Source organism: Engystomops pustulosus, chromosome 6 (assembly GCF_040894005.1).
Source record: "Engystomops pustulosus chromosome 6, aEngPut4.maternal, whole genome shotgun sequence".
In the NCBI taxonomy this organism is placed as follows: Eukaryota; Metazoa; Chordata; class Amphibia; order Anura; family Leptodactylidae; genus Engystomops; species Engystomops pustulosus.
Window position 1 is genome coordinate 42,002,110 of NC_092416.1, and position 25,459 is coordinate 42,027,568.

General features: G+C 39.8%; 1 protein-coding gene across 2 annotated transcripts in view; it reads left to right on the top strand.

Annotated features, from left to right (window-relative positions):
• Window positions 1–3,530, top strand: part of DRD2 (dopamine receptor D2) — a 205,624-nt gene extending 202,094 nt beyond the window's left edge. For both annotated transcript variants that reach the window (XM_072155858.1, XM_072155859.1), the window contains one exon: window positions 670–3,530. In XM_072155858.1, coding sequence (XP_072011959.1) covers window positions 670–863 — 194 coding nt within the window. In that variant the 3' untranslated portion in view covers window positions 864–3,530. The remainder of the gene's footprint in view (window positions 1–669) is intronic.
• The last annotated feature ends 21,929 nt before the right edge of the window (window positions 3,531–25,459 follow it).

Consider the following 25,459-nt stretch of genomic DNA (forward strand, 5'->3'; position numbering starts at 1 on the left):
CAACATCACAGGTCATCAAGCCTACTAACATTAGCAAACTGCACACAACTAATATATCTGATCACATAAAATCACAGTAGCCTACATGGGCTTCAACTCTCCCCTTATCCAACATGAAATTCCTCCATGGAGGCTCCTGTGATTTCATGTGATCAGATACAAATCGGAGGTAGACCCAAGATTATGACACCCTGATCACATTACTTTAGGTGCCGAATGAGCTCTGTCAATCAGGAACGAGGAGGCAGAACAGTGCAAGTAAATTTTAACATGCATAACTCAATAAGTGTAAATGACTCACATCAGGTGAGTTGCATATAAGTTTACAAACTGATTTTTGTAACATTGCAGCCATGGAAAGGAACCATTTTGGGAAAAGGGTGATTCTTTTTAAACATAGTTTTTAAAAGGGGTTCAAAGCAGGTTCGGACATGTTTTTGGTGCACCAATACATTCATTTGTATATGTTATTTTCTCCAAAATTATTTATTTCTTAGGAACAGGAAACACATGCTGAGAAATCATATATTCTGATATTCTGCCCTCCACCATGTTACTACTATTAAGATTTCCTACAATATTGAAGTAGACTTCCATGATACCAGTATAAAAGTCAGACTTCCATGATAAGCATAATTCCTAATCATGCAATATGTTATGTTTCCTCAGGAGTCTTCATTGTCTGTTGGTTTCCCTTTTTCATCACCCACATCCTAAATATGCATTGCAACTGCAAAATACCACCAGCCTTGTACAGTGCATTCACATGGCTTGGGTATGTCAACAGTGCGGTTAACCCTATTATTTATACCACATTTAATGTGGAATTCAGAAAAGCCTTTATAAAAATACTTCACTGCTAGAAGACATGTCGGACATTTTACCATAGGCAACAATTCCTGAAGTGGGAACTCTAGGGAGACCTTGCTTCTCATTGGTGGGAGTCGACAACCCAACTCACAAGCCCTTGTGATATGAACAGTTTTTTGAATGGAAACCTGGAAATCGTTCTCCTTCTGAAGAAGAGCACTGGCTTTTTGACAATGGTAGCGAATGATGGATTACTTTGTAGACATCAGCTCTGGAAAGGGGCAAGATGAGCCTTAAGACATTGCCTTCATGACTGCCGTCAAGATATAGAAGATGTGACAAATTCAGCCATTAACGATAACAGAATCAAAGTATCAGGCCATATACAGATGTCATTGCAGTCTCACCAAAGACATTGTTATTTTGTTAAATCTTTGCAATAGAAGAAAGCTAAGACAATACATGGAACACATTAAGGACTATAAATGGAATGTTAGGTCTATGGACTATCTCTTGTGGTGCCCATTTCCAGCTATCTGGGTAATTTGGTGATCAATGTAACATGCAAGTATTGCATTGTGGAAACAAATCTGTACATAAAGAATCATTTGAAAGAAGCCCAAGCCAAAAAATAAGAATATAAATATACAACCTGTCTTCTTGCATGGTGTGTGTTTCATATAGAGTATAACATTATATCACACCATGACCCAATGAAAGAAAAACAATGAACTTGACATTTAGCAATTGTATGTGGTCCTTCTCATACTGGAAGTCCAACAAATTTCACACAGATCCGCATAGTAATAAAAAATACAACAAATGTACAACATTGTGAGTATCTAAGATATCAGTGCAAATAATATTATGCCTTTGGCTTGTGCTTGTTGCCAGTAGAACTGGTTAAAATGTCTTTCTGTGCGCCAGTTGCTGAATAACCTAATGCATCGTGAAACTGCATCACTTCATCCAGATAATTTGAGGATTACTTTTCCATTGCCTTGTAAATTTAATGAGTTTCAAAGAAGAATTGCATCAAGCGTGGTGCCGTCCTTTATGGTAAAGAGATGAAGCTAATGTTATATTTCTACAATAGGTTGATAAATATACAATGCTTCCCTAATATACTGTTTTTGAATTGCAACCTCAACAAATGGTAGCAATTCGGGTGATTTCTCGATGAAGAGATGAACATTTATTCTCTTTAAATTGCTCTCTCCAGTGGCATCACCAGAACATATGTGCAGGGGTGTAACATGGTTTGTTGGAGAAAGTGCAGTTAAAACTGAGCCCAGAAGACTTAGATAAGGAATCTTTTCCTCAAATAGCAGCGCTATAAATTAGTTCAAAGGCTTGGGGAAAACATCTCTGCATAGCCACTATTTATGAAAATCATTATTTGGTCTTAATGTAGGGTAACATCGATGAGGAGGACTTCTGAATTCTGATTCAGACTTCTTCCTCGGACCAGGATTAACAACATTAAGGATATACTATTTTCCATTCCTGTATATCACCTTACGTATACCTAGAAGTAGAGACGAGAAGACCCAAACTTTCCACTCGGCTTCGGGGTGATGCAGACATATTGCCAGAATGGCAAATTTGCTCCTAGCTGCTAGCCATGGCTGTGATTGGCCAAGGAAACAGCCCTGGCCAATCATAGCCATAGTTAGTTGCTAGGAGCATTACTTAGCCCCATTGACTATTCAGCAGCCAATCCGGCAATATGTCCGGGTAATGCGGGGCGCAGCTGAAAGGTCCGCTCATCTCTACTAGTATTTCAGTATGATGAAAAATAAATAAAGGGGCACATTTACTTACACGGTCCGGAGGAGTTCCCGAAAGTGCATTGTCCGATGACAATGCACTGTGCCCTGATTTTCTGAATGTGTCGTTTCCATGATCAGGTCTGCCGGAGTTCACCATCTTCCTCCCGGTGTATGTAAGTGTATGTCTTGTGACACGATTTTTAAGTTAAATCCCGCTGTTTGTCAGTCGGATCATCCGATGGGTCGTCCCTTGATATGTATCGCATGAAAGCCAGCGCTGCTTTGCCAAAATCTGATCTCGTGCACCAAAATCCCTTTCTAGATCCCTGTCACAGTGGCGCAAATCCGAAAACGTTGGAATATCCGACAAAAGCACGGTCCGCAGGATCCTAAGAAAATGAGCCCCAATGTCTCTAAATGTTAAGTCAATAAGGGCAGAACTGCAATGCCAATCTTAGTCTGTAATTAAGAGAGGTGCTGATACTGGAAAAAGCTGAACCAATATTCTTTTATCATTCATCTCTTTTAAGGAATTGCTGCATATGAAATCTGATAATGATGTTTGTTGAACCTTAACTCAAGCTAGTTGTCTGGGAATTCTCAAATTTTTAAAAAAGAGGCAGCAAATGTACTAAAATAAATAAATATGTATACATCTTTTACAACACCAATTCAGTAGAGGTCCTCTTGAAACAGTTGGAAATTAAAGGCAAGTGGATTGCCTCAGATTGGCAAAGCATCAAACCGATGAATACTGATTTTGTTTATTTATTTTTTTAGTGCATGCTCTGCCTTTTTTAGTTTTTGTGGAGCTCTCAGACAACTCAACCCTTTGAAAACTCATGTGATCAGGGTGGCCATAAATTGCTTAAACCATTGCAGAATGACTTCATGTGCACTCCTATAAATGATCGATTGTATTACACATTAAACAAATTGTTTAATGAGCCAAGTGGTGGTTAATTTATATTCTGCTTTAAGAAATAATAAATAATTTACCAAGAAAAATGGGGAATGGTAAGTGATTACTGCTTATCCACATTTCTGCAGTCAAAATACAGTAAAGAAACACTTTCACCAATGACACATCACTTGAGGTCAATACACATTAGAAGTGGTAGCTTTATATGATAATTTATAACGAATTTAGAACTTATGGTAAATGAGAGAGAGGCGTTCTATACTGTTTGTTTGTTTCAGAATATCCTGAAAGAGCTTCATACAATGGGCAGCACTGGGAAAAGGAATATTTTTGCTATATTTTTATAGCCTATTCATGACATAGCAACCAAAAAGAAATACTGTTGTACATTTCATTTAAGTGCAGGTTGCAGAGCAAATTGATGCCAGTCCCTACCCTAGTTCTATGTGATGCAACTTTTGATAGTATTTTGCTACTTTTCATTTGACTCCCAAAAAAACCCCACATAACAGAAGGTTTTTTTTAACGGTACAGTAAGTACAAGCAGGAGGGGTCACACCTGTAAAGGAATGCCTGGGAAGGTCAATGTCACACAACAGTATTGTGGTCAATAATTTATATTGGAAATTCTCTGAATAAAATTAAACAAAGTAAAAAAAAAAAAATTTATGAGTACAGGTACAGACTGATGTGGATGGAGTATGAATAGAGATGAGCGAGCACTAAAATGTTCGATTGCTCGTTATTCGAGACAAGCTTTTCCCGATGCTCGAGTGCTCGTATCGAATAACAAACCCCATTGAAGTCAATGGGAGACTCGAGCATTTTTCACTGAAAGAACACATTGAAAGAACACTGAAGGACACATTGCAGATGTTTGCAGATGTTTTCACTGAAAGAACACATTGAAAGAACACAGTGGAGAACACATTGCAGATGTTCCGTACATCTCCTAACTTATCGAAAGACATGCGTGCCGAACGATGTTCTTCACAATAGTATGTGAAGAACAATATGTGTGAAGAACACATTGCAGATGTTTCCATGCATCAGCAATGTGTTCTTCACACATATTGTTCTTCACATACTATTGTGAAGAACACAGTTTGGCACGCATGTCTTCGGATAGGTTAGCAGATGTACGGAACATCTGCAATGTGTTCTTCACTGTGTCCTTCACTGTATTCTTCACTTAAATGATCCTGTGTTCACTGTTTTCATTGTATTCTTCACTGTTCTTCACTGTGTTTTCTTAAGTAAATGCTCGATCTTGAGCGGGCGAAATACTCGTCCGAGCAACGAGCCATTTCGAGTACACTAATACTCGAACGAGCATCGAGCTCGGACGAGTATACTCACTCATCTCTAAATATGAACAAACACAAAAAATGCAACATCAAATCTTAAATTCACGTGGCAGCTGAAGACACTATCAAGTAGAGATAAGCCAATCCGATGTTTGCGTGGCTGAACCTCAACTGGAACATCAGGTCTGCTCATCTGTACTAGCAAGGCATTCTTCCTCTGGGCCTCTGTCTAATAGGTGTATGCAGCACAGGATAGATCAGAGAACATAATATAGCTGAATCATTCCTACCCTTTGTTAACTTTCATAGGCAGTGTTCAAGGAAAGCTGTCTTCCCAAAGGCCAACCTTGAACAATTTTCTTTGTCCTTTTAAATGTGATGTCACATTTTGATCAAAAGGTTAATTAAAGGCATTAAATACTGAAAAATCACTTGGAGTAGGGACAGCAAATGACAAAAAAGTGTACTTACTCTATTCCCTCACTGTACCAGTCTTACGATCTCTGCCCTGGCCACCAAAAGTTTTTCCAGGATCCTTGCTAAATCAGTTTGAGGCCACTGTGCATACTGCGGCTATAGGAGTAATGCAACACCTAGTTTGTAAATCCAATATTTGTACTGTTTATAGAGTGAAATTGGTCCAGTCTTTTTTTTTTCTGCTCCTGTTTAAGGTTTGCAGAAAAGTTCTTTGCTGTGCCTATCTGTATTTCGTTCCACGATAACAATGGAAGAGATCATTACAATAGAAGTTATTGCAACCTTTTTACATAACATATTCACACAGGACGGCTATCAATCAGTGTCAAGGATTTTTTTTTCAGACATGTGAAATCTTTCAATTCCACATTATTGTAGACGTGCTGCTTTTTATTTTTTTATTTTTACTTTTGATCATAGGGGAGATTTATTAATCTGTCTACAACATAATTCTGTGGTAATTTGCACAAAAAACACTGTCTGTGCCACATTTATCACAAGTTTTAGTTTTCAGGCCTTTCTATGACTAGTAGGACAAAAGGGGTGTCGCCTATTGAAAAGAGGTTTAGTTTGGCGACAAAATGTCCATGAGCCAAAAATAATGCCAACCCAACAGAATTTGAACTAATAGGAGGTGCAAATAACAACTAAAAAGTATAATACTGCACCAGATTTATTATCCAGAAACAGACACTTATATGAATCTTGTGCAGCATAAGACTTACCTTAGTCTTACCTTATAACACTTTCAATAAATCTGTCCCAAGGCTTTTTAATCACTTTTGAACACAATGGGGGTAATTTATCATTAGACCGGTTCCTTATGACAGTTCTATGTCTATCTTTGGAGTTCTGCTGCAGTCAGATTGATTAAAGTGGCTTTCACCCTCGATAAATCTGCTGCTAGCATCTTATGCTGCGTGGGTTGCTTGCGATAGTGGCATGAAAAGTCACACAAAACCATCAAAAGTCACAGAACAAAGACCAGGGTGGGGACTGCCATCAATTTGCTCCAAAACCTGTACTAAAAAGAAATCTACCAATCTACCATTTGCTTTTATGCATTATGAAGCAAACATACCCTGAGAATAAAAAATAAAGAGTCAGATGTATCCCTCATTTTTTCAGGTGTTTTTGTGCCTTTTCATACTGGCGCACAGTTTTTGCACCATTTTTGCGACTAAACACCAAACTAGCAACGCAGCAAAAATAATCATGTTTCCCTCATTTATCCTACCAATCCAGATGTTTTGCTGCTCCTAATAATATTCATAATTTGCAACTTTTCATTCAGGCACAAAAACCGGTGCGAAAAACACTCCAGCCCGAAGGTGGCGTTAACTAAGAAGTAAGCACTGAGCCCCTGTGCAGAGCAGCTCATCCCCAGCAGATACTAGTACAGACATAACAGGTACTAGTGCAGCCTTTATTTACAGTTCATGACCTTCTATTTACTAAACAATCTGCAGAAGCCTCAGCTCAGAGCAGGAGAGGAGAGAAGTTTGCAGGATTTTGCAGATACTACAGAGAAGTGTGCCCCGTGTAGCAGGATAGAAGATACGTGTATGGGAGCTGCAGATAGGACAGAGAAGTGTCCCCGTGTAGCAGAATGACCACACAGGTGTCTGAGGGGGATACTGGCCAGAATTACAGGGGGCAGCAGGAGATCAGCACTGGGGGATCCCGTCCAGGAGAAGCCCCTTCTGAGGAGATCAATGGGTGCAGGGTGTCACAGGGCCAATTCTTGCATATTTGCTGCCTGAGGCGAATATTAAAATGCTGCCCCCCCCCCCGCTCCCTGTTAAGTAAATCCTTAAACTTTACTAACAATTAACAACCCTACAGACAGCTCCCTGACACTGTGTGACTGACTACAGGATCTGAGAGGCATTAGTGACATCTAGTACCTTATAGATGACAATCTCTTCCATCAGGAGGACTTTATTCCGGGTTCTCCAATCCATGACGTATCACTGCTGAATTCACGGCCGGATATCTTCAGCTCCGTGCAGCATCTCCACCCGGCGTCCCTAAAAATACCACAGTCACTTACAGTATAAAGTCTCCTGGATAACAACATTGTGCTCCTAAATAATATATACCCCTCACAACACAACTGACCGCACTCTCCCCACATATAACACATCCCTTCATTATCCCTGCTCTCATATATTTAAAGGCCTCGTTATTCACCACCCAATTAAATTATATACAGCTCCCATATACAGATCCCCTACAGCTTAAATAAAATCTTGCCCCACATATACAGCGCCCCAGCTTAGTAATATACTGTATCCCATATACAGCCCCCCAGCTTAGTAATATACTGTATCCCATATACATCCCCCAGCTTAGTAATATACTGTATCCCATATATATCCCCAGCTTAGTAATATACTGTATCCCATATACATCCCCCAGCTTAGTAATATACTGTATCCCATATACATCCCCCCAGCTTAGTAATATACTGTATCCCATATACAGCCCCCCAGCTTAGTAATATACTGTATCCCATATACATCCCCCAGCTTATTAATATACTGTATCCCATATATATCCCCAGCTTAGTAATATACTGTATCCCATATACAGCCCTCAAGCTTAGTAATATACTGTATCCCATATACAGCCCCCCAGCTTAGTAATATACTGTACCCCATATACAGCCCACAGCTTAGTAATATACTGTATCCCATATACAGCCCCCTCCCAGCTTAGTAATATAGTGTATCCCATATACATCCCCCCAGCTTAGTAATATACTGTATCCCATATACAGCCCCCAGCTTAGTAATATACTGTATCCCATATACAGCCCCCCAGCTTAGTAATATACTGTATCCCACATACATCCCCCCAGCTTAGTAATATACTGTATCCCATATACAACCCCCCAGCTTAGTAATATACTGTATCCCACATACAGCCCCCCCAGCTTAGTAATATACTGTATCCCACATACATCCCCCCAGCTTAGTAATATACTGTATCCCATATACAACCCCCCAGCTTAGTAATATACTGTATCCCACATACAGCCCCCCCAGCTTAGTAATATACTGTATCCCATATACATCCCCCCAGCTTAGTAATATACTGTATCCCATATACATCCCCCCAGCTTAGTAATATACTGTATCCCATATACACCCCCCAGCTTAGTAATATACTGTACCCCATATACAGCCCCCCAGCTTAGTAATATACTGTATCCCACATACAGCCCCCCCAGCTTAGTTATATACTGTATCCCATATACATCCCCCCAGCTTAGTAATATACTGTATCCCATATACATCCCCCCAACTTAGTAATATACTGTATCCCATATACATCCCCCAGCTTAGTAATATACTGTACCCCATATACAGCCCCCCAGCTTAGTAATATACTGTACCCCATATACAGCCCCCCAGCTTAGTAATATACTGTATCCCATATACATCCCCGCCCAGCTTAGTAATATACTGTATCCCATATACAGCCCCCAGCTTAGTAATATACTGTATCCCATATACATCCCCCCAGCTTAGTAATATACTGTATCCCATATACAGCCCCCAGCTTAGTGATATATAATATATAGCATCCCCCCCAGTATAAAATAATTATGGCCCCATATAATATATATAGCATCACCCCAGTATAAAATAATTATAGCCCCAAATCCCCAAATAAAATATAGCATCCCCTCCCCCTAGTATAAAATAATTATAGCCCCAAATCCCCAAATAAAATATAGCATCCCCTCCCCCTCGTATAAAATAATTATGGCCCCAAATAATATATATAGCACCCCCCCCCCCTAGTATAAAATAATTATGGCCCCATATAATACATATATCATCCCCCCCCTAGTATAAAATAATTATGGCCCCAAATAATACATATAGCATCCCCCCCCTAGTTTAAAATAATTATGGCCCCAAATAATACATATAGCATCCCCCCCTCTAGTATAAAATAATTATGGCCCCAAATAATACATATAGCATCCCCCCCCTAGTATAAAATAATTGTAGCCCCAAATCCCCAAATAAAATATAGCATCCCCTCCTTCTAGTATAAAATAATTATGGCCCCAAATAATATATATAGCATCTCCTCCCCCTAGTATAAAATAATTATGGCCCCAAATCCCCAAATAAAATATAGCATCCCCTCCCTCTAGTATAAAATAATTATGGCCCAAAATAATATATATAGCATCCCCTCCCCCTAGTATAAAATAATTATGGCCCCAAATAATATATATAGCATCCCCCCCCCTGGTATAAAATAATTATGGACCCAAATAATATATATAGCATTCCGCCCCCCTGGTATAAAATAATTATGGCCCCAAATAATATATATAGCATCCCCTCCCCCTAGTATAAAATAATTATGGCCCCAAATAATATATATAGCATCCCCTTCCCCTAGTATAAAATAATTATGGCCCCAAATCCCCAAATAAAATATAGCATCCCCTCCCCCTAGTATAAAATAATTACGGGCCCAAATAATATATATAGCACCCCCCCCCCTACTATAAAATAATTATGGCCCCATATGATATCTATAGCGTATCTATAGTGGACTTCTGGAAAAAATATGCACAGAAAACGCATACTATGTCTGTTAAATTGGAATTTAATAATATAAAATCTACTCACAAACACTTTGTAAAAATGCGCATATAAAAGCATATATGGGTCTCCAGCCTGTCAGTCCTGGGCTGTTTGAAACTCCTTAAAAGTGAAGAGTGCAACACACTATTATAGAAAGTTTTATACCTTGAGAATGCTGAAGCTACAATAATGGTTTTGCTGAAAAAAAATTAAAAAATTATCAGAAAGAGGATCTGTCGTTCCTGTGGCTGCCCCGGCGCTCTCCTCTTATCCTAATTATGCAATGCTTCAGCCTTGTCCTGCCCAGCATAAGCGAGAACACGTCATCAAAATTAATCAATCTCTGCACCATCCCCTAGCTTCTGTGTATGAGTCATCCAGCTCAGGTTGGTTAGCCCTGTCTGGACAGCTTTTTTATGTCTGCACCCAGCTTCCCAAGGTCCTGAATTATACAATTGTTTTTTGAGCAAAACTACTCCTTACAGGATTAAAGAGAGAAAAATAAATCCTGTAAAAAGCAGATAAAGGTCATAAAAATAGAGACCGAGAGAAATATTGCCAGGGAGAGCAAAAATAATCCCAAATTATTTTTCAAGTATACAAATGATAAGAAACTAAAAACAGGGAGTGTGGGCCCTCTGAGGAGTAACATGGGGTACATGGTGAAAGGAAATGAGGCGACAATCTACTGAATGTCGCCTCCTCAACTGTCTTTATTCAGGAAGATTCCCTGGTGGAAGACACGATGAAGAATGATGTAAATTTTCTTTGGAATGTCAACAGTTTAACCCATGAAGAGTTATTGCGCCGCCTCACAACCACTAAGATAGATAAATCACCGGGGCCAGATTCCCTGCAGACTGGTTATGTTCCACAGGACTGGCGTATAGCAAATCTGGTTCCAATATACGAAAAAAGGATCAAAAAGTGATCCTGGAAACTACTGTGAGTCTAAATTCTGTGGTGGGAAAAATATTTGAGGGGTTTGTTACCGATGCTATCCTGGAGTATCTCACTGTTCATGACCTTATAACCCAGTATCAGCATGGGTTCATGAGAGATCGTTCCTGTCAGACTAATCAGATTGGCTTCAACGAGGAAGTAAGTTCCAGACTGGATCTGGGGGACGCTGTGAATGTTGTATATCTGGATTTTTCAAATTCATTTCACACAGTGCCACATAAAAGTTTGGTACTAGAGATGAGCAAGTATACTCATCCGAGCTTGATGCTCGTTCGAGTATTAGCGTACTCGAAACGGCTCAATGCTCGGACATGTATTTCGCCTGCTCGATAACGAGCTTTCACTTAAGGAAACACAGTGAAGAACAGTGAAATATACAATGAAAACAGTGAACACAGGATCATTTAAGTAAAGAACACAGTGAAGAACAAAGTAAAGAACACATTGCAGATGTTTCCATACATCTGCTAACTTATCCAAAGACACGAGTGCAGAACGGTGTTCTTCACAATAGTATGTGAAGAACAATATGTGTGAAGTTTAACACGGGCCATTCTCCTTTTGAAGTTCCACAAATATTCCATTGAATAAAAAAAACCAAACAGGACTGACTTCCTTATTTCTCAATAAAATGACACATTTTATTGCAGAGCCTTGGTCCCTTTGAAAAATGCTTGAGTCTCCCATTGACTTCAATGGGGTTCGTTATTCAATACGAGCACTCGAGCATCGGGAAACGTTTGACTCGAGTAACGAGCACTCGAGCATTTTAGTGCTCGTTCATCTCTAGTTGGTACATAAAATGAGACTGCTGGGACTAGGGAAAATCTGTGTATTTGGGTAAGTATTTGGCTTAGTGATAAAAAACAGAGGGTCATTATTAATGGCACATTCTCAGATTGGGTTAATGTTACCAGTGGAGTGCCACTGGGGTCAGTATTGGGGCCACTTCTTTTTAATAATTTATTAATGACCTTGTATTGACCCTGAAACACAGTCAAGTTTCAATTTTTGCATATGATACTAAGCTGTGTAAAGTAATTAATACTTAGGTTTCCCGAATATTTCCGATTTGCGCCGTCTTTCCCTGAATTGCCCCGGGTTTCTGGCGCATGTTATCGGATTGTGGCGCATCAGAGATGGGGGGGGCGTGGCCTTTGGAAAACCCGACGGATTCGGAAAAAACGCAGAATTCTTTTTAAAAAAATGTGTCGCTTGACACGCCCTTACCTGCACCAGGAATAGGATAGTGAACTCCGGCGGAATTCAGCGCAGCAGCGACACCTAGTGGACATCGGGCGCACGACCTTAGTGAATCGCCGGAAGACCCGAATCCTCGACTGAGAACGCGCCGCTGGATCGCAACAGGACCGGGTAAGTAAATGTGCCCCATAGTTTTGCCCTTATACAAATCCCTGGTCAGACCACACATGGAATATTGTGTACAGTTTTGGGTACCAGTGTATAAAAAGGACATAGTAGATCTGGAACGGGTGCAGAGGAGAGCAACCATGATTGTTAGGGGAATGGGGGGACTAGAATTCAATGACAAATTACAAAATTTGGGATTATTCAGTTTAGAAAAAAGATGACTGAGGGGAGACCTCATAACAATGTAAAAATACCTGAACGGGCGGAACAAGGATTCATCCAGCAATCTTTTTTTATACCTAGGCATGTGGCCAGGACAAGGGGGCATCCTCTATGCCTAGAGGAGAGGCGGTCCTATCATCAACATAGACAAAGTTTCTTTAATCTGGAGATCTAGAGATGAAGAATAGATGGAAGACAAAAGAAAGAGAAAGCGCTCCTATCGTGTAATACCCTAGGTGGAAATATTCATTTTTGATTGTGTAATGTTACACTCACCTGGTGGAGTTGTGCAACAAGGGCACAACTCCTCGTAGAACTTTTCTGAAGACTCGGTGCCGCTGCCGTTCCACTGATATCCCCTTCTTAATGGAGAAGCAGTTATCCAATTTTGTGTTCTTTTGGGTGCGTTTTTTCTCCCCCAATTCAGAACGCTAAAAAATGGTGCTGGCTTCCTCGTGTTTGCGTGATACAAAACTTCATAAAAAAAGGTTCCATAAAAAAGGTTTTAAAACAAAATAACACGCTTCGCGGTTGTGCCAAGCGCTTCATCAGATTCAATCTGATGAAGCGCTTGGCACAAGCACAAAACACGTTGTTTTGTTTTAAAACCTTTTTTATGTAGCACGATTGTTTATTCAAAAATACAAAGACGTTTTTAGTTTTAAACACGAGGAAGCCAGCTCTATTTTTTAGCGTTCTGAATTGGAGGAGAAAAAAGCACCCATCTATCGGATGCAAAAGAACACAAAGTTTCTTTAATGTAAGAGCAATGAGACTATGGAACTCTCTGCCGCAGGAGGTTGTTATGGCGGACTCTATGTACATGTTCAAGAGAGGCCTGGATGACTTTCTGGAGAAAAAATATCACGAGTTATGGGGTAAACATTTATTTAATTCTTAAAGGTTGGACTTGCGTCTTTTTCTGGCCTTATATACTATTATACTATGCACATGTATATAATTTCACTTAGTTTCAATGTCTTGTTGAATCTCTGATCGTGTGCTGTCAGGATTTATAAGTCAGAACAACACTCAAATTGAAGCTTTTCCGTTTAGTTAGGGTAAGTGAGATTCAGACTAGTTAATCTGGCTGAGACATGGACCAAGTTTCATATAGTGAACTTGACAAGACATCGGGGCTCATTTACTAAGGGCTCCGCGGCCGCACTTTAGTCGGGTTTTCCCGAAGTTTTCCGTTTTGCACCTAATTGCCCCGGGATTTTGGCCCAAGCTATTGGATTTCGGTGCAATCGTGCTGGCTTTCACGCGACACAAATCAGGGGTGTGGGCGTTGGACAACCCGTCGGTTTCGGAAAAAACGCAAAATTTAAAAAACAAAAAGTGTCGCAAGATCAGCACTTACGTGCACCGGGAAGAAGAGGGTGAACTCCGGCAGACCACAGCGCAGCAGTGACACCTACTGGATATCGGGCGCACGACCTTAGTGAATCCCGGGAGAACCCAAATCCTCACAGGAGAACGCGCCGCGGGATCGCGACTGGACTGGGTAAGTAAATGAGCCCCATCAAGTCCATTGCTGTAGATGTATCAAAGAATAAGTTTTTAGCTTTTTAATGACATATCTAAATTAAGGTTATTATTTTTGAGTGATGACCATTTTGCATATTAAGTATGATGGATTTTTAAATTTATGAAACATTTATTTTTCTAACCAGATGCTTAGTTTCAGGTAAGAGCACAGGAGAGCTACATCTAAATACTGAATCTTTGGATAGAAAATGAGCTCAATGTGGTTGAGAATCCCAAGTGAGACAATCATCCAACTTACAAGCCTCCATGTAACTAGAGATGACAGGGTTCCATAGAAAAAGTTTTAAAGTATTAAAACAAATGTATCCAGTAACATAAGAAATAGTTGAATGCCATAAAATCCAACTACAAACAGATTGCAGATAATTATTATTATTATTATTACTTTTTTATAGAATACTGTTATTAGTACTCCATATACTCCCCTATACTTAATAAATCTCTTGAGCAAAGTCTTACTTTACAACTAAACCTACATAAATCTGCATGAATTCTTATTACTAACTAATACGACTATAGTACAAAAGAAATAAAAGTGCCATATTGTATTGAAATATTTTTATATAAAAGTACCAGATACTGTACACTACACTTCAGCCTCCTCGACCTAAATAACATAGCCATACATTGAAAAAGTGAAAGTGTAGTACATTGTACCATCTTGAGGCACCAAGATTGTGATGAGGCACCAAGATGGCAGCCAAGAGTAGTCTTTTTATTAGTATGGAATATCAGGTTCCTTTAGACCTTTTGTTATTTAGAGGGGAAATAAATCACTCAGCAGGTTGCCTACATTTTTCTGTAGTAAATTATGAGGCATATTTATTCAGCTGTTTACAATAGAATTCTGTTGAAAATGTGCACTAAAAACTAGCTGAGCCACATTTATCAATGATTTTAGACACTTGAATAATAAATGTAAGAAGATTACCACAGTCATGGTGCTTGGATCTATGAGTAAGTGTCCCTGGTTTATCATGATGGATTTTGATGGTAGATTTCCTCTAACTTCACACTGGCCCAAGTTGTGCACATACAGGCGGTCCCCTACTTACAGAACACCCGACTTACAGATGATACCCTAGTTACAAAGGGAGCTCTGGTAATTGGTAATTTACTATACAGGCAGTCCCCGGGTTACGTACAAGATAGGGTCTGGAGGTTTGTTCTTAAGTTGAATTTGTATGTAAGACGAAACTGTATATTTTATAATTGTAGTTCCAGACAAATTTTTTTCTTGCCCCTGTGACAATTGGAGTTTCAAATTTTTTTGCTGTAATTGGACCAAGGATTATCAATAAAGCTTCATTACAGACAACTTACAGCTGATTATTGCAGACTGGGACTATAATAAAGCATCCAGAAAGCTTCACCAGAGGTCACAGTGGGCAGAGGGGTCCGTCTGTAACTATGGGTCGTCTGTAAGTCGGGTGTCCTTAAGTAGGGGACCGCCTGTACTTTAGACCTAGGCTACACTAAACAGCTATACTTGTTATTAAAGGTGTCTGTAATTAAGATTTATTGTTAATACTGGTTCTTATGACAATCCAACATTTTTAAAATCCAATTGTCAAAGAGACCAAAAAAATTTGTCTGGATCTACAATTATAACATATACAGTTTCGACTTACATACAAATTCAACTTAAGAACAAACCTACAGAACCTATCCTGTATGTAACTTGGGGACTGCCTGTACTATAAATACAAAGGAGAAAGGTTCTAGTTAGCACTCCCACAAAGCAGCTTAAATTCAGCAACCCGAGATTAGTTAACACTTTATCTGCTGGAAATGACAGTATTACCTATAAACTGTAGCCACTCCGACAAGGGTACCTGGTAAGACTCAGCCACCTTGATGATATATTATTATTGACTGAGTGCTTTATCTATTTGAAGTCTGGGTGTAAGACTATTATAGGATGTGTACTCTGCTTTATTCGTTCTAATGCAGCATAGAATGGGGCCAATCTTTTCCCAAATATATTGCGTATCAGCACCGTGCCAGTTTAGAAAGCAAACATGCTGTTTAAACTTTCAGTATAGATGATTGTAAAAAAAAAAAAAAAAAAGACGGAGCTGCAATTTCAGATTGAAAATGGGAAAAGACTTAAGTAGCTGAAAAACAGCGGTTGAAGCAGAATGTCGCGGCAAGTAGTAGAGTTAATTATTTTACCGCTGCTTGGAGATTGGCAGCTTGGCATCATGAAGGAGAAAATGACTGACAGCCTGTGTTCTCACAAAGCTTCATTAAATCCTTCCTTGCTGGAAAAGTTGCTTCTCATGATTTGGTGAATTGATAGTTACAAAAAAAAAAATTGGTAACTATTGACTTTTGCTATTTGCTACCAACAGAGAAGAGAATATTATTATATGATTTTATCTACCGTTATTCATTTAATAAGATCTTCAGAGATTGATAGAGCCTGCTGGATTAATAAATATTCATAGAAAATACATAAAAGCCATGTATTAACTTATTTTACTAAATAACTGAAATTTATAATGTAAAGCAATAAAATTTTTTCTTATAATTCTATTTGCTTTGTAAATTGACAAATGGGTGTTACTTATTGGAGGGAGGGGTGTAAAAGCTTGAAGGAGTCATCTGACTCTTTAGTAAGGTTGAACAGAGATGACCTACTGTATATACTCTAGTATAAGACACATCATAGTGTGTGTCGGCTGGAAAAACGTTGCACGGACCAGCTGCTGCTGGTTGGAAAAAGGGAATACCTGCGGGTGTATTGGAAAGGTGAGTATTGACTTTCTTTTTTTATCTGTTGGGCATACTGGTGCTGGCTATTTACTGGGACAGGGGGCTGGCTATAAACTGCAGGGAGCTGGCTAGCTATATACTAGAAGCTGGCAGGCTACATACTTGGGACAGGCTGGCTGTACAATAGGGGCAGGTTGGGTGGCTTTAAAGTGGTGGCTGGCTGGATATATAGTAGGGCAAGGGGCAAGCTAAATACATGGGCTGGCTGGCTATATACTGGGGGCTGACATGCTATATTTTATGGGGCTGGCTATATACTCAGGTCTGCAGGCTATATACTATGAGGCAGGATATATACTGGGGGCTGGCTGGCTATAAACTGGGGGCTGGCTATAAACTAGGGGCAGGCTGGCTATATACTGGGGAAAGGGTGGCTGGCTATATACTGGGGGCTGGCTGCCTGGCTATATAATGAGGGTTGATTGGCTGGCTATATACTGGAGGCAAGAGGGCTGTCTGGCTATGTATTGGGGTAAAGGGCTTGGCTGGCTATACACCAGGGGCAGAGGGCTGGCAGACTGTAAACAATGCGTCTCCCCGAGCTTATACTCGAGTCAATAGTTTTTCCCAATTTTTTGTGGTTAAATTATGAGCTTTGGATTATATTTGGGTCAGTTTATACTCCAGTATATACAGTATTTGTGCAGCAGAAGAACTGAGAGCCCAGATGTCACTTCCAAATTCCAGGCAGTTGGAGAGATTGCTCACCACACCGTTATCTCTCTCTCCACCTTGGGTCAGACAAGCATTACAGCCTCCTGCCACTCCTTATCCATATCTAGACACATGACTGAAATGGGTTAGGAATGGCATGGTAAGCAAGGTGCCTGCAGTAATGATACATAGTTGTGTGTGGAGTAGGATTTATTCTATGTCTGCTCATTTAGCAAGCCTATTTCTGTTTTTGCCCATGCCAAACATCTGAGTAGTTGAAGAGATAGCTCATGACATGGCTGTCTCTCAATGTCTTCGGTCAGACCTGCATCTCTGCCTTCAGCCACTCTCCATCCAGGTGAAAACACATGAATGTAAGGGGATTGGTAAATATTTCCTTCTCCATTCTTAGTTTAAGATCCAAGTCACATGACTGTAAGGGGCTAGTAAGTACAAGGTAACTAGACCCTTTTTTAGCAGCGTGATTGTGATTATCAGAAACCAGGAGTAGCATACTGCTCATGGTTAGCAAGATGTTGAGAGATGAAGTCATCTGCCTAAAGTGCCTAAGTCATGCTACATGAGCTACTTAATGTATCACAGCCATCCCATGGTAATAAATCCAGGTGGTCAGGCTCCTCAATAGTGTTTGCGTGGCTACCCCTGCCAGAGTGTTGAGGTAGATATTCAAGGATATCCAAGGACAACTTTCACCTTTCTAAGGGCCATATGGCTACATTTATGGGAAATTATCTTCACACAGAAACAAATTTCTTAATAACATGCGATTGAAGAAGTTTATGTATAGCAGATTAATTAAATCTAAATTCCCGGATGTGAATACCCCGTTAAGAAGTACCAGGGTCATCTAGGAATTCTGAAAAATTCTGGGGCAGAAATGAGATAAAAATGTCCTTCCAGCATCTCTCCTATGGCTTCTTTTGGCTGTGGCCTTTCAGTGGCCACATTTGGACCCAAGGACTTTATTGGTTCCAAGGAATAACTTTGACGCTCCGGGTTGTTAATTACTCATACCTCCTGCGTGATAGATACCTCCAACTCCCAAGCTGGAGATAACGTCGCACGAGAGGCAAGAATAATCAACAGCCTGGAGTGCTGGACATCATGCCCGAAGCATTGTAGACCATAACCCATGGATTCATGATACCATGGAGCTAACTACCTGTTAATTCCATAAAGATAATTGGGATATTTTTGTCAATAACAGACAAGGATGACTTTCCAGACTTTTGTGTATCACTTAAGACATTTTACAGGAACTATCTACAGAAACTAAACACAATGATGGATGGAAAAAACAGCTTATAGCTTAAAGATTTCCTTTATGAATGTTGTTACTTTATTACTTCACCAAAAATGATGAAAAGCCACGTGTAGTACGATAATAAACATCAATGAACGAACAAACTTTTGTGTCTGTCTTGGTGCGTTTGCAAAATGTATGATATTGGGGGTACAGTATGATCTCTGGGGAAAGATAATGTGAATGTAGATTTAATATGAATTTTAGATAATTATAGACCGTTGCTTTACCTGGTTAAGGAACAGGTCCATTACAGTTTTTGCATTTCCGTTTTTCTCTCCCATAAGTATTGTATTTTTCTGTGTACAGAGCTGTATGATTCTGAAAGTTTCCTAGCTGTCATTGCAACCCCCACTGTTTAGAGGCCACACTCGAATTCCACCATTAAACCCAACAGATTAACTTTTTTGACCTGCACTGAACATGGCAGTTAATATCATGCACCTGATATATAATACAGCAGACTCCTAACTTGTTTGAAAAGGGATTAGCCGTGAGCCCCCATTATAAAACCTTGAAGGTATCATGCCATAAATTTACAAAAGCTTTCGTTAAAGAAACCATTCAGTCTGTAATAACTACAATTTAGATCCTAAAAGGGGTATTCCAATATGCATATTTCATATTTTAAAAAAATAACCTGTGTGAAGATAATTTCCACTATATATAGTCATATGGTTCCTAAGAAATGAGATAGTTGACATTGGATACAACCACCACTGCTTGAGTGATTGCACAAAGAAACTAATTGTCTTTACATATAAAATAGCCAAGAGTTTCTGGATGTACCACAGCTGTCCCATAGTAATAAATCCAGGTGGTCGGGCTCCTCAGTAGTGCATGCATGGCCACCCCTGCCAGAGTGTCGAGGTGGATATATCCAAAGACAACTTTCTCCTTTCTAATGGCAATATGGCTACATTTATGGGAAATTATCTTCACATAGGAACATACTTCTTAATAATTGAAGAAAGTTTATGTATAGCATATTAATTAAATGTAAATTCCCAGATGAGAATACCCCTTTTAAAAAGTTACTAGGGTCATCTAGGAATTCTGAAAAACCCCATGGTGGCTGGGGCAGAGATGAGATAAAAATGTTCCTTCAGCATCTCTCCTATGGCTTCTTTAGGCTGTAGCCTTTCAGTGGTCTCATAAACTTCAGAACAGATGAGGTCGGCACTTTTTGTTTCACCGGAAATCTTGAAACCTTTATTCAAACATGGTGACACAGCAAGTTACAGGTATTAACACATAAGTGCTAATGCTTTTTTCTGCACTTATGTGTTAATACCTGTAACTTGCTGTGTCACCATGTTTGAATAAAGGTTTCAAGATTTCCGGTGAAACAAAAAGTGCCGACCTCATCTGTTCTGAAGTTTATGTTTGCTTGGGAGAAGAGAAGTACTCTCAGAGGACCGTGCACCTGGAGTTTTGAGCAGGTTCGTTTGGTGTGTATTCACACACAACAGCGACTTTCAGTGGTCTCAGTTGGACCCATTGGTTCCAAGGAATAAGTACTTGTGGTTAGTGAAGAAGGTGGATAGTTTAACACTGAAGTCAAGCTTTCCCTGCCTCAGATTTCCCCCTTCAATGTCATTGGTGGTCTTGCATCCAGGGACATTATTGACTAGATCTTCTGAAGTTTGGCACATGATGTCAATCACAGAAGAGGGGGTGTTCAGAGGTGGGGAGAGCTTGACTTCAGTAGGAAACCTCTGCCTTCCTGACTTTATACAGCCAGTTAACACCTGACTTCCAAGTTGGTTTTCTTAATGATGCCACCAAGCTGGGTCATAAAAGCAACATGACAAAGAAGGTGTCCAGCTGGATGACAACATACTGGTAAATAGTTTTTAGGTCGATTTGAGGTTCCCTTTAATGTTTTTTTTTTTTTGTAATCTGAAGGCTATTAATGAAGATTTTTCTGCATATTAGATTCTCAGATGCAGATTTATAATGTGGAAGCTTTTGTCATTCCCCCATGGCAATAAAAGATAAACATGATGACCACATAGTCATTGTAACACTTCTTCCACTACACTATTTGTTAACTATTTAAAACGTGCAGTCATTAACAAGTAACAAGCAGTGAAGAATAAGTCATTAACACTCACTATGTGTCCTCAAACTTAGGTGCAACCTAACAATGATTACATTCCAAAAAGGACTGAACTTTATTTAAAGGAATGTAAAACAATTTCAGACATGTAAAATATGTAAACCCTTGTATGTGTAAGAAACAAATTATCACTTATTATCGCAAATTATCATTATTATGAATTACAAAACCATGGTTATTGGATTTAATTCCAAAGAATTGGTTATAAATCTTTATGCAGATGACATCATAATGGGGCTCATTTGCTAAGGGTCCGAACGCGCACTTTCGTTGGGTTTCCCGAATATTTCCGATTTGCGCCGAATTGCCCTGGGATTTTGGCGCACACGATCGGATTGTGGCGCATTGGTGCAGACTTTCACGTGACAGAAATCGGGGGCCGTGGCCGTTGGACAACCGTGGAATTAAAAAAGTGATTTGTGTCGCAAGATCAAGCACTTACATGCACCAGGAAGAAGAAGATGAACTCCGGCTGACCTTGTTACAGCAGCGACACCTGCTGGATATCGGTTGCACGATATTAGTGAATGCCGGCAGACCCAAATCCTCGTCGGACAACGCGTCGCGGGATCGCGACTGGACCAGGTAAGTAAATGAGCCCCAATGTCCAGTTCTAAACCTTTAACTTCACTTCACTAACTATTCACTTGTCTCTTTACACTCAATATCAATAAATGTCAAATAATGATATTTAAAAGTATCTGGATTGAACCATAATGAGGGATTTTCTCTCTAACCTGTAGTTCACCAATCCGGGAATTCAATCCTACTGATAGAATTTAGCTATTAGAACTTTCTTTAAAAATCTTGTGAGCTAAAAAAATAGAAGATTCTGCCCTCTAAAATGAACTTCTAAAATTATGTTAATTAGCCTGAAAGGCTACTGATGTGGTTCCCAGAGCCCCTCGATGCTGCAAATTCCATGTGCTGTTACAGTGTGCAAGGAGCACTTTCCCCCACCCACTGTCCAACAGTCCAACAGCCTGTGAATATGCAATTAAGTTTCCTTTAACCCCTTAACGCTCTGCGTCGTAGCTCTACGGCGCAGAGGTGCAGGAAATGTATGAAGAGGGCTCATGGGCTGAGCCCTCTTCATACAATGGTGGGAGTTGTTGCATATTGCAGCAAACCCCCACCGCTAATAACCGCAGTCAGTGCTTGCACTGATCGCAGCTATTAATCCTTCCGTTGCAGCCTGCAAAGTCACCGGTGGCATTTAAAGGACGCCAGTGGCTCATTGTAACGAACAACATGCAAAAATGCCATATATTGCAATACAGATGTATTGCAGTATATGGTAGGAACGATCTGACCATCTAGGGTTAATGTACCCTAGATGGTTTTAGAAATAGTGAAAAAAAAGAAAAAAAAAGTTTAAAAATTTAAAAAATTTATAAAATATTAAAAATTCAAATCACCCCCCTTTCCCTATAACTGATATAAAACATAATAAACAGTAAAAATCACAAACATATTAGGTATCACCGCATCCCAAAATGCCCGATCTATCAAAATATAAAAATGGTTACGGCCGGCGGTGACTTTCAATAGGGAAAATGGCGAAATGCGACTTTTACACCATTATACATCACATAAAAATGGAATAAAAAGTTATCAAAATGTCGCACAGACCTCAAAATGGTAGCAATGGCTCATTTTACAAAAAAATTACACATCACACAGCTCTGTACCCCAAAGTATGAAAAAGTTATTAGCGTCAGAATATGGCAAAAAAAAAATTTTCTTTTTTGTACACATTCGTTTTTTTTTTTTTAAATGTATTAAAACACAATAAAACCTGTATAAATTTGGTATCACCGTGATCGTAACGAACCAAAGAATAAAGCTGAAGTGTTATTTGGAGAGCACAGAGTCGTAAAAACTGAGCCCACAAGAACGTGACGTGCATTTTTTTTTTCAATTTTTCCACATTTGGAATTTTTTCCAGCTTCGCAGTACTCGGCATGTTAAACTAAATAACATTACGGAAAAGTAAAATTTGTTACGCACAAAATAAGCCCTTACACAGGTCTGTACAAATAAAAATGAAAAAGTTATGGCTTTTTGAAGGTGGAGAGCAAGAAATGAGCACAAAAACCCTGCGTCCTTAAGGGGTTAAGGCTCTTTTTACGGGCATGTGGATACTTCTAGCCAATAGAATAGAACAATGGGATTACATTTTCAAAATACATCGGTCTATATTATATTCCATCTTTATTCAAAAAAGTGCTAGCTGTTCAATGGCTAGATAAACTACTTAGACATGTACTTAGGAAGTGCCTGTAACATATTTGTGTAGCGGATGCGCTATGCCCGTTCCGCTGCACAGTTGGACTGTGCCCCACATTTATCATGCAGTGTCCGATAGAATTATGTTGCATGCTCTATATCAGTGGTGGCGAACCTATGGCACGGGTGCCAGAGGTGGCACTCACTGCCATCGCCCTATGACAGAGTTCACCAAACAGGACCACATCCACCAAATCTTCCTGCAGTCCCAGGCAACTTAGATGCTGCTCTCAGTGCTATTTTACAGCGACACTTCATTGACTGTTTGGAACATTGGGGGTCATTTACTAAGGTCCCGATTCGCGTTTTCCCAACGTGTTACCTGAATATTTCCTATTTGCGCCGATTTTCCTTGAATTGCCCAGGGATTTTGGCGCACGCGATCGGATTGTGGCGCATCGGCGCTGGCATGCAAGTGACGGAAATCGAGGGGCGCGGCTTAACGAAAACCCGACGGATTCGGAAAAACCGCCGCATTTTAAAAAAAAAAATTACGTGGAACTCGCGCTTACCTTCACTTGGTCCGGCTTGGTGAAGATCAGTGCATTCCGGGGAACTTCAGCACAGCAGCGCCACCTGGTGAACGTCGGAGGAACTACCTTAGTGAATCCCGGCCGGACTCTAATCCACTGCAGAGAACGCGCCGCTGGATCGCGAATGTGCCGGGTAAGTAAATCTGCCCCATTATCTTTGGAGGTCCTCCTGCTGGATCCGCCGTTCTTCCGGTACAGAGAGGCCCTGAAGAGAAGCTACAATGATAATCTGAATTTGCCCACCTTCTTTCAACTGTACTGATGTCCTTAGGCGACTGATACAATTGAAAGATGTCGAAGGACAGGTAGCAATAAGTTACTGCCACGTTGGCACTTCACAGTAAATAAGTGGATTTTGGGCACTCTGTCTCTAAAAGTTTCGCCATCACTGCTCTATATTAAAGGTGTACCAAAATAAGTTGGTGCATTCTGTCAAAACAATTCATGAAGTGCACACTCTACAGGACAAATGGAGGCCATTAGCATTCTAGTGTTCAGTTGTATCAATCTATAGAAAATGAGTTAAAAATTACATTGCCCTTTACAAAATCATGCACCGTATTATTTCACATGCAAGATGTTACTTACTATATACTATATACGTAGTATAAGACGACTCACGGACTTGCAGCTTGATGAAACAAAAGGACTTGTGGGGGGCATCAGAAAGGTGAGTAGTAATTTTTTTTATGGGCAGGTGAAAGTGGCAGGATGGGCATTGGTTTGGCTATATAATGTGGCATGGGCCGGCAGGTTATATACTGGGGTCACATAGGAAAATAAATGCTATTATTATTATTTTGTGAGATGGCAAATAGCTTTCTTCAAAAACTTGAGATCATTTTATTGTGAACACATTTGAAGATAGAAGTTAACAGCCTCCAGCTGCTCTTAAAAAAGAGACTTGCTTTATCTGAATTATTTGGTTGTGTAATGTTCATGAATTAGAATTTTTTATTACCTTGAGTAGATACTTCTGAACCAATTACTATATTTCTACAGAGTCATAGTCTGAAGTTACAATATTTTTAACTTCGAGTGATAGTCCCAGAATGAATTAATATTGTATCGTGAGGGATTGCTGTACCATGAAAGTAGCAATCTGTTTTTGGGCACAGCGCTCGCTCAAATTACAATATTAATTTGTTCATGGAAGACTTTCGGAACATGAAACTAATATAAACTGAGACAATAACTTTCTTGAAAAAATTGGTTCAAAAGAAAAAAAACAGAAACATGAAGATCAGGGAAGGATCAAAAGATCAATAGTTTGTCAGCAAGATACCATATACTTTTGACATTAGAAGAAGGACAAATCTGCTTAAAGAAAAATCCATAAACATAACATAACGGGGATCATTTACTAAAGGTCACAAATTGAACTTTTGTCAAACTCTTCATCCTTTTAAAGCCTTGCAAGGCTTGGACAGGCATTTAACAGGTGCCTGCACTCGGATTGTGTCGCACACAATCGTTTTTTGGCACAGCTGCGCTTCCATGCGACACAATTTAGGGTCATAACTGATTCAGTATGGGATTTAACTTTCAAATTGTGTCGCAATCCAATGCACTAACATGCACCACTTTAAAGATGGTGAACTATGTCGGACCTGAGCGGGGAGGTGACACATGCAGGATATCGAGCGCACGATCTTAATGAATCGCGGCACAGTGCATTGTTGTCAGACAATGCACTTTCGGTGAACTCAAGAGGACGGCTAAGTAAATGTTCCCCAATGTGTTAGTAG